The 13,737-nt window shown below is 39.2% G+C and overlaps 1 protein-coding gene across 2 annotated transcripts in view; it reads right to left on the bottom strand.

Moving 5' to 3' along the window:
* The window catches only part of LOC124615599 (neuroblastoma-amplified sequence-like), a 414,306-nt gene that overhangs the window by 229,887 nt on the left and 170,682 nt on the right, over positions 1 to 13,737 (bottom strand). For both annotated transcript variants that reach the window (XM_047143590.1, XM_047143589.1), the window contains exon 25: positions 11,274 to 11,464. In XM_047143590.1, the coding sequence (XP_046999546.1) occupies positions 11,274 to 11,464 (191 nt within the window). The remainder of the gene's footprint in view (positions 1 to 11,273; positions 11,465 to 13,737) is intronic.

Below are 13,737 nucleotides of genomic sequence, written 5' to 3' on the forward strand. Positions count from 1 at the left end.
GGACTCCCCACTTGGAGAGAACAGCCACAAACAGGAGTCACCTCACATCATAAAGATGTGTGACTGAAATTGAGCCACAGGGGACAGCAAATGGTAGGTGGGATATAGGACTTTACATCACAACAGTAAACCACAACTTTGACTTTTCCTGAAGGATACCCCCACAAAGGCCAGGATGAAAGCGCCATTATCTAGGCGATTATCCTTGGGACCTATGTGGACTCACTAGACAAAACAAAAGCCGTATCACGCCAGATTAGTACCAAGTTCTTCATCAGACTGAATAAGGATGTCCCTGTGGAAAATAATGCTCTGGGTCACATTTAAGGACTGGTAAGGAGTAATGTTCAACGGGATGCCTCCTAAGTGCTCACAAGTGCAAAGGGAAGCTGATTGACTGCCAGAAGAGGTTTTAATTAGAGGGAACCAAATTGATCTTACTAACCAATTTCACCAAACTTTTCTTCATTGTGTTCTACAAAAAAAGGCTGTTTGTTAGTGGCGAATGTTTCTCCATCTGTCATCTGTCCTGGAACAAATCAAGTAATGAGGGTTGCTAGTCCAGCTAGCCACGCAGTCTAACGCGCTGCTTCCGGAGCGGGAAGGCATGCCAGTCACTGGCACGAATCCACCCGGCAGATTAATGTTGAGGTCCGGTGTGCAGGCCAGCCTGTGGATGGTTTTTAAGGCAGTTTTCCATCTACCTCAGTGAATGCGAGTTGGTTCCGCCTCAGTTGCACTGTGTCGACAATTGCTGGCAAACACCAATTCCACGTAAGAGTACCCCATGATTATTCTACACTCATCTGGTATGAGACGTTCCTGCGAGGGGGGGGGGGGGGTGTCCACTGGGAGCCAGAGCGTACCGCGCACAATAACCTTGGGTTCAGCATGGGGCAGTGGTAGGGTGGATGAACTACTGCAGCCTGTTGTGGGGTTAAGAATGACTGGGGGCTACAGTGGCCACGTGGGAAAAATATATCTAAAAACAAAGATTATGTGACTTACCAAACACGAAAGTGCTGGCAGGTCGATAGACACACAAACAAACACATACACACACACAAAATTCAAGCATTCGCAACAAACGGTTGCTTCATCAGGAAAGAGGGAAGGAGAGGGAAAGACGAAAGGATGTGGGTTTTAAGGGAGAGGGTAAGGAGTCATTCCAATCCCGGGAGCGGAAAGACTTACCTTAGGGGGAAAAAAGGACAGGTATACACTCTATATTATTATTATTATACAAATTTGGCCGTTAAAGACCGTGAAAACAGTTATTTCTTGCGCTTCTGGGAAGTCTTCTTTCTCTCAGTCCACACTTCTTTCATTCTTGTGCTGAAGGCGGCTTTTCTCTCTTCAGACCATTTAGTTCCACAAGTCTTCTTAATTTCCATACAGAAATAATTCACCCTGATATCACCCACTCTTATCAGGGGCTCACCTTGTGGGTGCCACCCTGCCACAGCAAGAGCCACATGGCATGGCAGTCATTGCCGGGAGTTCTGATACCCCAAAAACTGAGCAACCTCTCCTAGGTATACACAAGGTGGTGACAGCCCAGGTACCAGAAATGTGATCCCTGTTGTCAGAGGACTCACCCGATAGATACATAACAGCCTCACCACACGGATTGGTGACATAGCGAGGGGTGCAGACTATGGCAGGGAAGGAGAGGGGTGGGGGGCAGGAGAGGAACCGCTGCCGGAGATGGTAGGGAGGAAGTTCTCAAGTTCTTTCTAAAATGGCTCAGACTATGGACACAATTTAGAAAGGGAGGTCGAACCCCACGGGAGACCAGAAAAAGCCGAAAAAAGGGAGAATGGAAACAGGGGATGAGACTATAAAGGATCAGCAGAATCAAGGGAATAGCTGAGTTATCATCAAGGGAAACACCAAGAGAGAAAGGGGGGCAAGGGGGGGGGGGGGGGGGGGCAGACAGAGGAGCTAGGATGGGAAGAAGTGGATATGGGGATGGGAATGCAACTAAGGAGAGAAGAGAGGCTGCAACATCTTCGGGCCCAGTGTGCTCCACACACATCCCCACAGAAGAGCTGTGGGCCCCCTAAGGGTGTTCATTCAATTGTGAAATGGGCATTTTTTTAAACTTTTGAAAAAACCTGACAACACTGACGCAGGCCTGGAGTTGCTCATTTGCTACTGACCACCTTGGCCTACTAAACATGGATAAATTGTTGATTTCCACACATGAAGGTTCTTTGGCTGTTGTGCTGTACGGATTCCTGAATTTTTATTTTCCACTACTTTAACAGAAACTGTTGCAGAGTATTATTAGAACTTGTTTGCAACTATTCTGAGACCAGGTACTTTCTCATTTTGTGATAATACAATTTTTTGTGAGCCATTTATTTTCTTGTAAATTCCTACACAGCTGTTCATAAGCTCTTTGTTTAACTGCATACAGCATAATTTATTTTTCACTTTCTTCTTACTTTTTTACAATTTTTTAAGATGCATTTCACAACTAATCAATATATTTTTCAAACTAAGTTTGAAATTATGGACTGCTGTTGATTTTAGAGAGCGAATGAAGTTCCCAACTTCCTTTTTCAATGGATCTTAATTCCCTACAAAATCGAAACTTTGAATCCGCTCATGTTATTTTGTAACTATACCAAAAAAGTTATCCACCTTCCCATTAATACCAGAACTGTTATACAGTTTGAGACTCTTTATTAAATGTTAAGCAGGAAATATTTAACTGTTTGCTGATTAAAATTCCTCTTATAGACAATCATCTAGCTGGGGTATGGTTTGCGGATAAAGCCAATTAATGTTAAAGGTAGTCACTGTAGCCAGTATCAAAGCTTTCTCATATTCACTTTGTGTTTATACACACCTGGTCAAGGAGAATGTCAATGGTTTTTAAGTATGTTGGAGAATTACCTGTGGCTTGTGAATAACTGAGCCTTTGCAATATTTAACTAATTTTCTCAGTGGAGGCCACGGGGTTTTTTTTTTTTTTTTTTTTTTTTGCTAAATAAAAAAATAAAAAAGAGAGAGAGAGAAAATGATGTTACAGTCCCCATAGAGCACCATCCTATTCCATTAATCTTAAGTTTCACTAGAGCTATGCAAAGTGTTCACTTCAGAAATTTAATTTCATTACAAAAAACTTATTTTCTTGCAATGAATGCATATGGTGTAAGAATTAATAGTAAACTATAAGTTCACTGCAGTGAACTGCACTGAAGAGACCACAGCAAGCCAATCAAAAATCAGCAATTTAGTTGTTTTAGTAGTTTCCAATGAGGGAGACAAATACGCACAATTATTTTATTCAAAATGGTAAATTAATTTCTTCTGCAACACTGTAATAGAAATGTCATGCAGAGTTTAGCATTACTAAATACTATGTAATTACCTGATTTTAATGAGTCCAAAACCCTGATTAATGCGAGGTAATGTCACAAGTTTACTTTAATTTTACAGAGTAACACAAATTAAAAATTCAATGGTCAAACTTCTCGTCTTCAACATGCTTTATATACCAACATCTGATGCAAGGAAATTACGTAATATAACGTTCCAGGCAGACAGGTCAAAATACAAGTCCATCGTTCTTTAAACCTGTCCGTACATGCATTCTAAGCAACAACTGAAGTTTCAGCATTAAGTTTTTCCTAATTTGGTGTACATATTTAGCTATTAGCATAAACACAGGAAGAATGAAGAGTGATGAGCAGTTTTGCAGCATCATTTTCCTTGAGAGCTGACAGTCAATCAGAGCTTTGAAGAAACAAACATCTTCAGTGAAAAAATGAGAACATCTCCAGTGGCTGGAGAAGAGAGAGCACTTTAGTTTACCATATCCATACGATTCACTCTTTCTGAGTGGAAATTTCAACCTCAAGGATGCCATCAACATAGTTACTGTAGAGAATGTTGCTGTACAGTGGAAACTAGAGGTGGAAAATCAGTTTGTGTTATTACATTATACTAAGAAATCTCCAAGCCTGTCTGTGCCTGTTATTCTCAATATTGTACTAAAGCAGTTTAAAGTGATTTTCTCAGGGTGCAATGACATGTTCAAGAAACCTGAAAGTGACCTATCCATATGGCAGTATTGTTACAAGTGCTGAAAGTACAACACTTAATGTAGGTCAGAAAATGAGAATTTTATGCCTGATGCTCTTGGTGTACTACTTTGCCTGTCAAAGAGCTGGTTGCTATATTCATTAAAATGACTTGATAGCTGACACTTCACGTGTGGAGCTGGTTTCCTCCAATCAGAGCATTCAGTGTCAGGCCCAAACTGTTTACCATTGTCAAACTGCCACAAAAATTAGTTCATCTCCAATTCCTTGTCCAGTTTTCTTTCTTCATGTATTTGGATCCCGAATCCTGGGTCTGGTCCTTTTATTTTGTATTTCATCATACATGATAACCCCACCAATAACAAAACACACACACACACACACACACACACACACACACCACACACACACACACACACACACACACACACACACACACAATGCTAATGAAAAACACATTTCATACACAGCTCTAACTAAATGCTAATGGAGACTTTCACACAGCATGCAATCCAGGAGCACATATGTTGTTGTCATAATGACAGAGATCAGCTTTCATTAGATATGCTTTCCACAATATTGCGAGAAACAGAGTTTTTGAAGGCTGCAATTCATCACAGTGACTGGGTAACCATACTCAAAAATATAACATCCTGAGTCAGTGTTATTCTATAGTGTAATGGTTAGCATACTAACATGCCATGTAGAAGGTCGTAGGTTTGAATCTTGTCAAGTGTCACAAAATCTTTTATTATTATTCAATTAATTGGTTTAAATGTAACTTTTTATTCCTAATTTTTTGCCACTTCATTTGCATTATCTTACTGACTTTTGTATTTGCTCTTATTTTTCTATCTATCATTCTTTTCTCGTTTGAAATCTGCCTGTGTCGCCTACAATCTGCAACCAAGTGACAACAAGGACAGCTCTTCGGTTGGTAATGTGGCAGCTCACGTAGCCAGTGAGAGGATGGTTTCAGGTAACCAATGTTAGCAAGAAATTACAGTATGTTTTTAGTGTTGAAACAGAGCTTTTCCTGTCTCAGTTTACTTGTAGAGGTTAGCTTTAATCATTGTGAACAAACCGATTGTGATTTTAGTTCTGCCACAGAATGTCTACTACTATGTTCTTGGATGCATTGCACATCTTGAGCTTGTGGTTAGCTTAGGACACAAGTTTAAATTCAGAGCTACAAAACATGTCTCTTGCCACGGTTCAGACATTGGTTACCTAAAATCAGCTGTCAACAAATCACCTTGCATTTCTGATGTACCTCATGGTGGCCCCTTCCAACACTGCTCCATGTTATACATTAATAGCATTTGTGGAGTGACTTGCCTTGCTTGTGTGTTACCTATAACTGAACAATAGCTGTTGGCTAATGTGGCAACACTGTAGCAGCAAGTGACATATCAACTATCAAGTAATGTTAAATAAACTACAGTTTCTAAATTGTAAAAGGGTTTTTTCAATGTGTAGTGCTTTATTCTCAGGAGATAATCACTGGGAAAAAGCACGTAGAAGAACATGCATAAGACTTAATGCAATATACTTGGGTCATTCCATGTCAATTCAACCAATTTGAGAAAATGTTCCAGCTGATAGTCTCAGATTTGGCTGAAATTTAGCACACTAATGCTACCAAGTGTGGAACACTCATGTACAAAATTTTAAGTTCCCCTACCAATTAGTTCCAGAATTGTGACTTGTGAAAGAAGGTGGCATGACCCGGAAATTGCAACCAGCATCTGGCAATCTATCTTCAGACCCAACTTCAGGTATTAATAACTTTGGAACTATTCCACACAGTCCAGTGAAATTTTTACAACCCAGTAACATCCACTTAGAGAACACACTCTATGAATCAAAACACCAACAACATATTTCTGAGGGGAAATAAAAAATTCCAAAATGTGATTAAAAAAATGTAATACGTTAAAAGGTACATAACGTAGGTGCCCTCTATGCCAAATATAATTAACTCAAAAAGGGCACAAATTTTTTTGTGGTAAGCTTAATGTAGCCTAAACACACACAGAACTCATCTTGCCCATATCAGTCACACAAACAGAGTTACATGCACATGAAAATACAAAAATTTGAAAAATTACCTGAAAAACATGGATTTTCTAAGTGTGGTAGCACAAAAGGGACAAGTGGTATCCAAGTCAAATTTCAAACACTGCATAAGTAGACCATAATATAATATGTGGCAAAATTTCAAATTGTTATTGCAAGGCATTTGTATACAAAAAAAGTTGACAGAGATGTATTTGGTTACGTTTCTTTTAACACGATTTAGCAAGTGATGGTGGTGGGTAGTGTTTAACGTCTCGTCGACAACGAGGTCATTAGAGACGGAGCGCAAGCTCGGGTTAGGGAAGGATTGGGAAGGAAATCGGCCGTGCCCTTTCAAAGGAACCATCCCGGCATTTGCCTGAAACGATTTAGGGAAATCACGGAAAACCAAAATCAGGATGGCCGAAGAGGGGATTGAACCGTCGTCCTCCCGAATGCGAGTCCAGTGTACTAACCACTGCGCCACCTCACTCGGTGATTTAGCAAGTAATAGTGATGATGCAGACAGCTTGTTTCAGATAAAGCTGCAGCAATTGTTGGGAACCATTAGGCAACAGAAAGTTAAACAATGGTAGTTTTCAGGGACACAATAAGTCATTGTTAGGCAGGAACACCAAAGGAAACAAGCAACAATTACAGGTTACTCATGTTTTTAAGATTCTAGTTCAGACTGGTCAGTACTGTTGTGGAAAGTCAGTATGGAGGCAGAAGAGTGTACTTTTTTCCTCCAAACAAGTTGCAGTAGTGGTAGAGCACAAGCATCTGAATGTCATAAAATAACATATGGAACAAAATGTGGCATTCGCTTTGTACTGTATGATATGGATGAATCGGACCAAGATTTGTTGCTATGGAGATCCGGGATACGCCCAGTGGGCACAAGAATTACAGTTCCACAAACTTTAGTGTTTGTTATCATCATATGAAAGTGTTTCTGGATAAGTATTCTTTCCTACAAAGAAGTTGTTTTGACCCATTTCGGATTCATAAGAAGACAGTGAAGTGTAGCTTCAGAGAAATTGATATAAAATCAGTATTGAAAGTGAATCAGTGCATGGGACTTAACATGAAACCAGGACGAAAGTTATGTTCTAGGTGTGTTACACTGCTAAAAAATGAAGAATATTCTGATAATTTACATGACAGTGACGAAGAGAATCAGCCACCTTCAACCACAGTGGATGAGCAATTAAATACTTCAGTGACTGCTCTTGGTTTGTCTCCCATGAAGGCACACAAAGTTGGAAAAGAGACAGGCCCAGCTATGGTAGAAGAAAACTACAAGAAGCTCAAATGGAATTAAAACACAAAATAGGTGACACACTAATGGTGAAAGAGGAAGAACTATTTGCTCCAAAGGAACAGAAATCATGCCAGAAATGCTCTGATTTGGACAAAATTGTGCATGATTTGAAAGAAAAATGTGCCATATCCACATGCCAGAAAAAAAGTAGCTATTCTTACCCTTGCACCTTCCAGCTGATCTATTGACTACACTTGCAAAGGAATTCAATGTTTCTACATACATAGTAAAGCAAGCTAGGAAAATAAAAGCAACCCAAGGAGTGCTCCCACAACTTCAGCAGGCTCAGGGTAAGCAACTGAGTTCAGAAATAAAGGTGCTAGTGTCGGAGTTTTATGAAAATAATGACTACAGCCGAATAATGCCTGGAAAAAAAAAAAAGACTACGTAACAGTGAAAATGGGAAATGTTCGCGTACAGATGGAAAAAAAAACCTGTTGCTATGCAACATATCAAAACTATAAGTAGAATTCAAGGAAAAGTATCCCAATACCAAAGTAGGTTTATAATTTTTTTTTTTCAATTTTTGGTCAAAATGGGTTGTGCCTGTAAGTGCAAGGGGCACACACAATGTTTGTGTATGTGAGACCCATCAAAATGCTAAGCTGATGTTTGCTGCTATAAAGGATTCTGGTCTGGACTACAAAGGTACAATGAAGCTGCTAGTGTGTGATATCAGTTCCTACCAGTGCATGATACATAGGTGTGAAAAGTGTCCTGGTAAGGCAAATCTTGCAGAACACATGAATAACAAACTGTATGTTGATATCAATATAATGGAAGGAAACATTCCACGTGGGAAAAATTATATATAAAAACAAAGATGAGGTGACTTACCGAACAAAAGCGCTGGCAGGTCGATAGATACACAAACAAACACAAACATACACACAAAATTCAAGCTTTCGCAACAAGCTGTTGCCTCATCAGGAAAGAGGGAAGGAGAGGGGAAGACGAAAGGAAGTGGGTTTTAAGGGAGAGGGTAAGGAGTCATTCCAATCCCGGGAGCGGAAAGACTTACCTTAGGGGGAAAAAAGGACAGGTATACACTAGCACACACGCACATATCCATCCACACATACAGACACAAGCAGACATATTTAAAGACAATATGTCTGCTTGTGTCTGTATGTGTGGATGGATATGTGCGTGTGTGCTAGTGTATACCTGTCCTTTTTTCCCCCTAAGGTAAGTCTTTCCGCTCCCGGGATTGGAATGACTCCTTACCCTCTCCCTTAAAACCCACTTCCTTTCGTCTTCCCCTCTCCTTCCCTCTTTCCTGATGAGGCAACAGTTTGTTGCGAAAGCTTGAATTTTGTGTGTATGTTTGTGTTTGTTTGTGTATCTATCGACCTGCCAGCGCTTTTGTTCGGTAAGTCACCTCATCTTTGTTTTTATATATAAACTGTATGTTGAACTTGTTATGGATGACAATGAACTTGTTTCTTATAAACAGCGATCACACGTGGATCGCACAAGTCTTGAAACAAAGTAAAGTACAGTGGAAGATTTTGTTGAAATGTGTTGTCAAAAAATGGACCACACACAGCTTCACAGCAAAAGCACAATCGGCTTATCTCCAGTTTTGTAAGGATAATTTGAAACAAGATGAAAATATAGTAATACTAGACTTTTCTGAAAATTATGCATTTATAGTTCAAGATGCTATCCAAGGATATCATTGGGACAACAGTCAAGCAACTTTCCAGCCATTTGCGATTTACTATAGAAGTGAATCAGGTGATGTGTCTGTCATGAACCTGTGCATTTTTAGTGACTGTTTAATTCATGATGCCATTGCAGTTCATGCCCACATTCGCACTGTCATGGCATATGTGAAAAACAAGCTGCCTCACATACATTTTGTGAAATACTTCAGTGATGGGGCAGCTAGCCAGTACAAAAACTATAAAAATCTCAAAAATTTATGCATGCATTACCACGATTTTCAGATTCATCCAGAATGGAATTTTCTCGCAACAAGCCATGGTAAAAATGTACGTGATGGTATTGGTGCTACCATTTAGCGCATGGCATCACGAGCTAGTCTGCAGCACCCTACAGAAGGTCACATTCTAACACCTCTTGAATTATTTACCTGGGTACAGAAAAATATCTCTGGCATACAATCATTCTATGTTTCGAAAGATGAGGTGAAATCAGTCGAAGAGTTGCTAAAAAGTAGACTAGAACACGTTAAAACTGTTGCAGGCACAAGGAGCCATCATCACTTCTCTCCAGCGGACTCTGACAATGTGCAGATGAGCAGACTGTCTGGTTATAACTATAGGTTCATGCACAACATGTGTCTTCACAGCGTGTGTGACTCAGGGTTCAGAAGCAAAAGCAGCAACATACAACCAGGTTGCTATGTTATTGCTGTTTATGATGACAAATGGTTCTTAGGATGTGTTGCAGAGTGCTGTGAAGCAGAAGGTGATGTGTTTGTGAACTTCATGGCACCAGCAGGACCAGCAAGATCATTTCATTGGCCACATTTGGCAGAAAGGTGTTGGATTCCTTTTGAACATATTCTTATGACAGTTCCAGTTCCTACCACAGTGTCAGGAGGACAGTACAATTTGCCACTCAATGTACAGAGTCCAGTAGCTAAAGTGTGGGAGAAGTTCTGTTCAAAGAACAATCGACTGGTTTTTAGCAGTTACGGCGCAGTAAACATTAATGATAGGTTGTGTGAATCTGTCTATTATATATTGTTGCTTAGTGATTAAACAGTTGTGGGAGAGGATAAGAAGAGGCAGGACAGTTTACGATATGTTTTTACAAAATTGTGTTGTGTAACAATGGCCACATCACCAAAAACATCTGTCAACATCCATTGTACTCAAATGTCTTGCAATAACATGCTGCTGAAATTTTGAGATATATATCATTATGGGCTACTTATGCAGTGTGTGAAATTTGGCTTGGATACCACTTGTCCCTTTTGTGCTACCACACTTTGAAAATCCATGTTTTTCAGGTAATTTTTCAAATTTTTGTATTTTTGTGTGCATGTAACTCAGTTTTTGTGACTGATATGGGCATGATGAGTTCTGTGTGTGTTTAGGCCATATTAAGCTTACCACAAAAAATTTATACCCTTTTTGAGTGAATTATATTTGGCATAGAGGGCACCTACAATATGTACCTTTTAACGTATTACATTTTTTTAATCACATTTTGGAATTTTTTATTTTCCCTCAGAAATATGTTGTTTGTGTTTTGATTCACAGAGTGTGTTCTCTAAGTGGATGTTACTGGGTTGTAAAAATTTCACTGGACTGTGTGGAATAGCTCCAAAGTTATTTAAGACCTGAAGTTGGGCCTGAAGATAGATTGCCAGATGCTGGTTGCGATTTCCGGTTATGCCACCTTCTTTCACAAGTCATAATTCTGGAACTAATTGGCAGGGGAAACTAATACTTTGTACACGAGTGTTCCACACATGGTAGAATTAGTGTACTGAATTTCAGTCAAATCTGAGACTATAAGTAACTATGTAAAAATGGCAACTATGAACAGCTTTCCTGTGGCCAACACCAAATAATGAAAAAAAGTGGAATAAATGCAGGTAGGCACACACTTTATGAAGTCCTCAGTTTATCAGAGAAATGACACATCAGATTTGTCAACAAAGTGGGCAGTGGTCACTACAAAATGATATGAAAACAAAGTAAAAAACGTATTTGTATCTAGCACTATGTAATAGTAAACTAAACTAATGAAGAGCACAAAACATGATGCAATTGAAATAATCAAATAAAATATGTTATAAACATGTACTACATCCACTGGGCTAAAAAGTCTAAAGCATATGATGTACTGAATAGTACCTGGTTGTCAGGAGCTTATCCAACATGTCTGGCTCACAGTGCAGGACAGCAAAAGAAAGAAAATCGCATCGCTGCTGTACATCAGAAAATTCTCTACACTGCCCCAGTTGCTGCACAACTTGCCACCCAATCCCATGGTTGTTGTCCACTATATTTTTGCAGATTTCCGCACAACATTTAAAATCTTCTGCCTTATGAAGCACAAAAATAAAATACATATATTACACAAAATACACATAATCTAAAATATTAAATCTGTCAACTGTTGAATAACCTAAAAATGTAATTCAAAGGATAATTAACATTATGTAAAATAAATGTTTCATCCAGGAATTTCCATTATTGCAATAAATGATGTAAGTTTAATATGAGACAAAGTCCTGTGTGTAATACACATCATGGAAGATGGACTCACTATATGGTTGAGTAGTCAATAAGCAATCTCAAAAACAAGACGTAGCAGATGATACGTCTACATCTTTCAATATGCTCTCCCCTCAGTGCAAATATGCCATAGTGCATATTATGAACTGAAACTTTGAGAGATGTTCTACCCACTGATGTGTGTCATTTTTCTGTGGTGTCGTGTAGTTTTCTAATAGTCGTCTTCTGGAACCCAGGAGGTACTTATAGGACCCTGCCTGGAAGCTTAACAATCATTTCAGTCTCATTTATGAGCAGTCATCCACTCAGTACCTCAATTATACAGCAAAAGTTATCTTTACTGATTTCATTAATTACTAATATCATTTTCTGTAGAAATTATATTTTGTTAAAAAAATTTCTTGAAAGTTTGTTTTTTAGATACAGCTAGAATCTGTGCTTACAACAGGTATACTGATAAATGTCCCAAATACATCCATATCAGATACATTCAGCATAACAATGGAACAGTCTCACAACTCGTTCATAAGTAACAGCATACAAAAACTCATGTATTCTATTCCAAACAGATAATAATGAATTACAGGTACCTGATGTAGAGATCAGTGGACATAGGCTGGATAAGGTTCTGTGTGTGAAGTTTCTAGGCATCCACACTGATAATGAATTGAGATCGCACCAGCACATGGATGAGTTAACCAAAAAGCTCAGTTCTGCCCGTTTTGAATTTAGAATTCTCTGTGTCAGCTCTAAACTCCTCCTTTCATGAAACTCCAATACTCTAAAACTGTGTGCTGGAGGAGGACAGGAACTTGGGCCATTGTCTTTCACATGCAATGTTTTAATTAATTTTATGGTCCAAATCATATCAACGCTCTACTCTGCCAGTACCTCAATCCTGCTTTTAAAAAGCATCCTACTTGAGCAGACATTGTAGGAGAGTTTCTGTGGAGTTTTGAAAGAAGGATAGTGGAACTGGGAGACTGGCTGCCTGATAGGAAGCACGAGATATACATCTGTCTATACTCTGCAAAACACCATGAGGCACATGACAGAGGGTACATTCCATTGTACCAATTATTAGGGTTTCTTCCCATTCCATTCCATTCAAAGATGGAGTGTGGGAATAATGATTGTTTGAACACCTCTGTGCAAGCAGTAATAATTATAACCTTATCCTACACGATCCCTATGTGAGCGATACATAGTGAGTCGTAGTATATTCCTAAAGTCGTTTAAATCCTATTCTCGAAACTATGTTAACATACTTTCTTAGGATAGTTTATGTATATCTTGAGGAGTCTTCCAGTTCAGTTCCTTCAGTACCTCTGTGACACTCTCCCGTGGATCAAACAATCCTGCAACCATTCGTACTGCCCTCATCCGTATACTTTCAGTATCCCCTGTTAGTCCTATCTGGTAATGGTGCCACACACTTGTGCAATATTCTAGAATTGGTCTCCTTTGTAGATTGACTGCACTTCCCCGATATTCTACCAATGAATTGAAGTCTACCACCTGTTTGACCCACGACTGATCCTGTGTGATCATTCCATTTGATATCCCTACAACGTGTTGTGCATCCAGGTATTTTTATGAGTTGCCTGATTCCAACAGTTACTCATTGATATTATAGTCATAGGATAATACATTTCTTCATTTTGTAAAGCGCAAAATTTTACATTTCTGAACATTTAAAGCAAGCTGCCAACCTCTGAACCACTTTGAAATCTCATCAAGATCTGACTCAATATTTATGTAGCTTTTTTCAGATAGCACTTCATTGCAGATAACTGCACGATATGCAAAACACCCCATTTCACTATTAATACTATCTGCAAGATCATTAATATACAACACGAACATCAAGGGCCACAAGACACCTCCCTGGAGCACACCCAAAGTTACTTCTACATCTGATGGTGACTCTCCATCCAAGGTAACATGTTGCATTCTCCCTACCAAAGAGTCCTCAATACAGTCACAAATTTCACCTGACATGCGATATGGTCATACTTTTGACAAGAGGCGTAGGTGTGGTGCTGAGTCAAACGCTCTTCCAAAATCAACACATACAGCA

This window comes from Schistocerca americana, chromosome 5, assembly GCF_021461395.2.
Source record: "Schistocerca americana isolate TAMUIC-IGC-003095 chromosome 5, iqSchAmer2.1, whole genome shotgun sequence".
Lineage (NCBI taxonomy): Eukaryota > Metazoa > Arthropoda > Insecta > Orthoptera > Acrididae > Schistocerca > Schistocerca americana.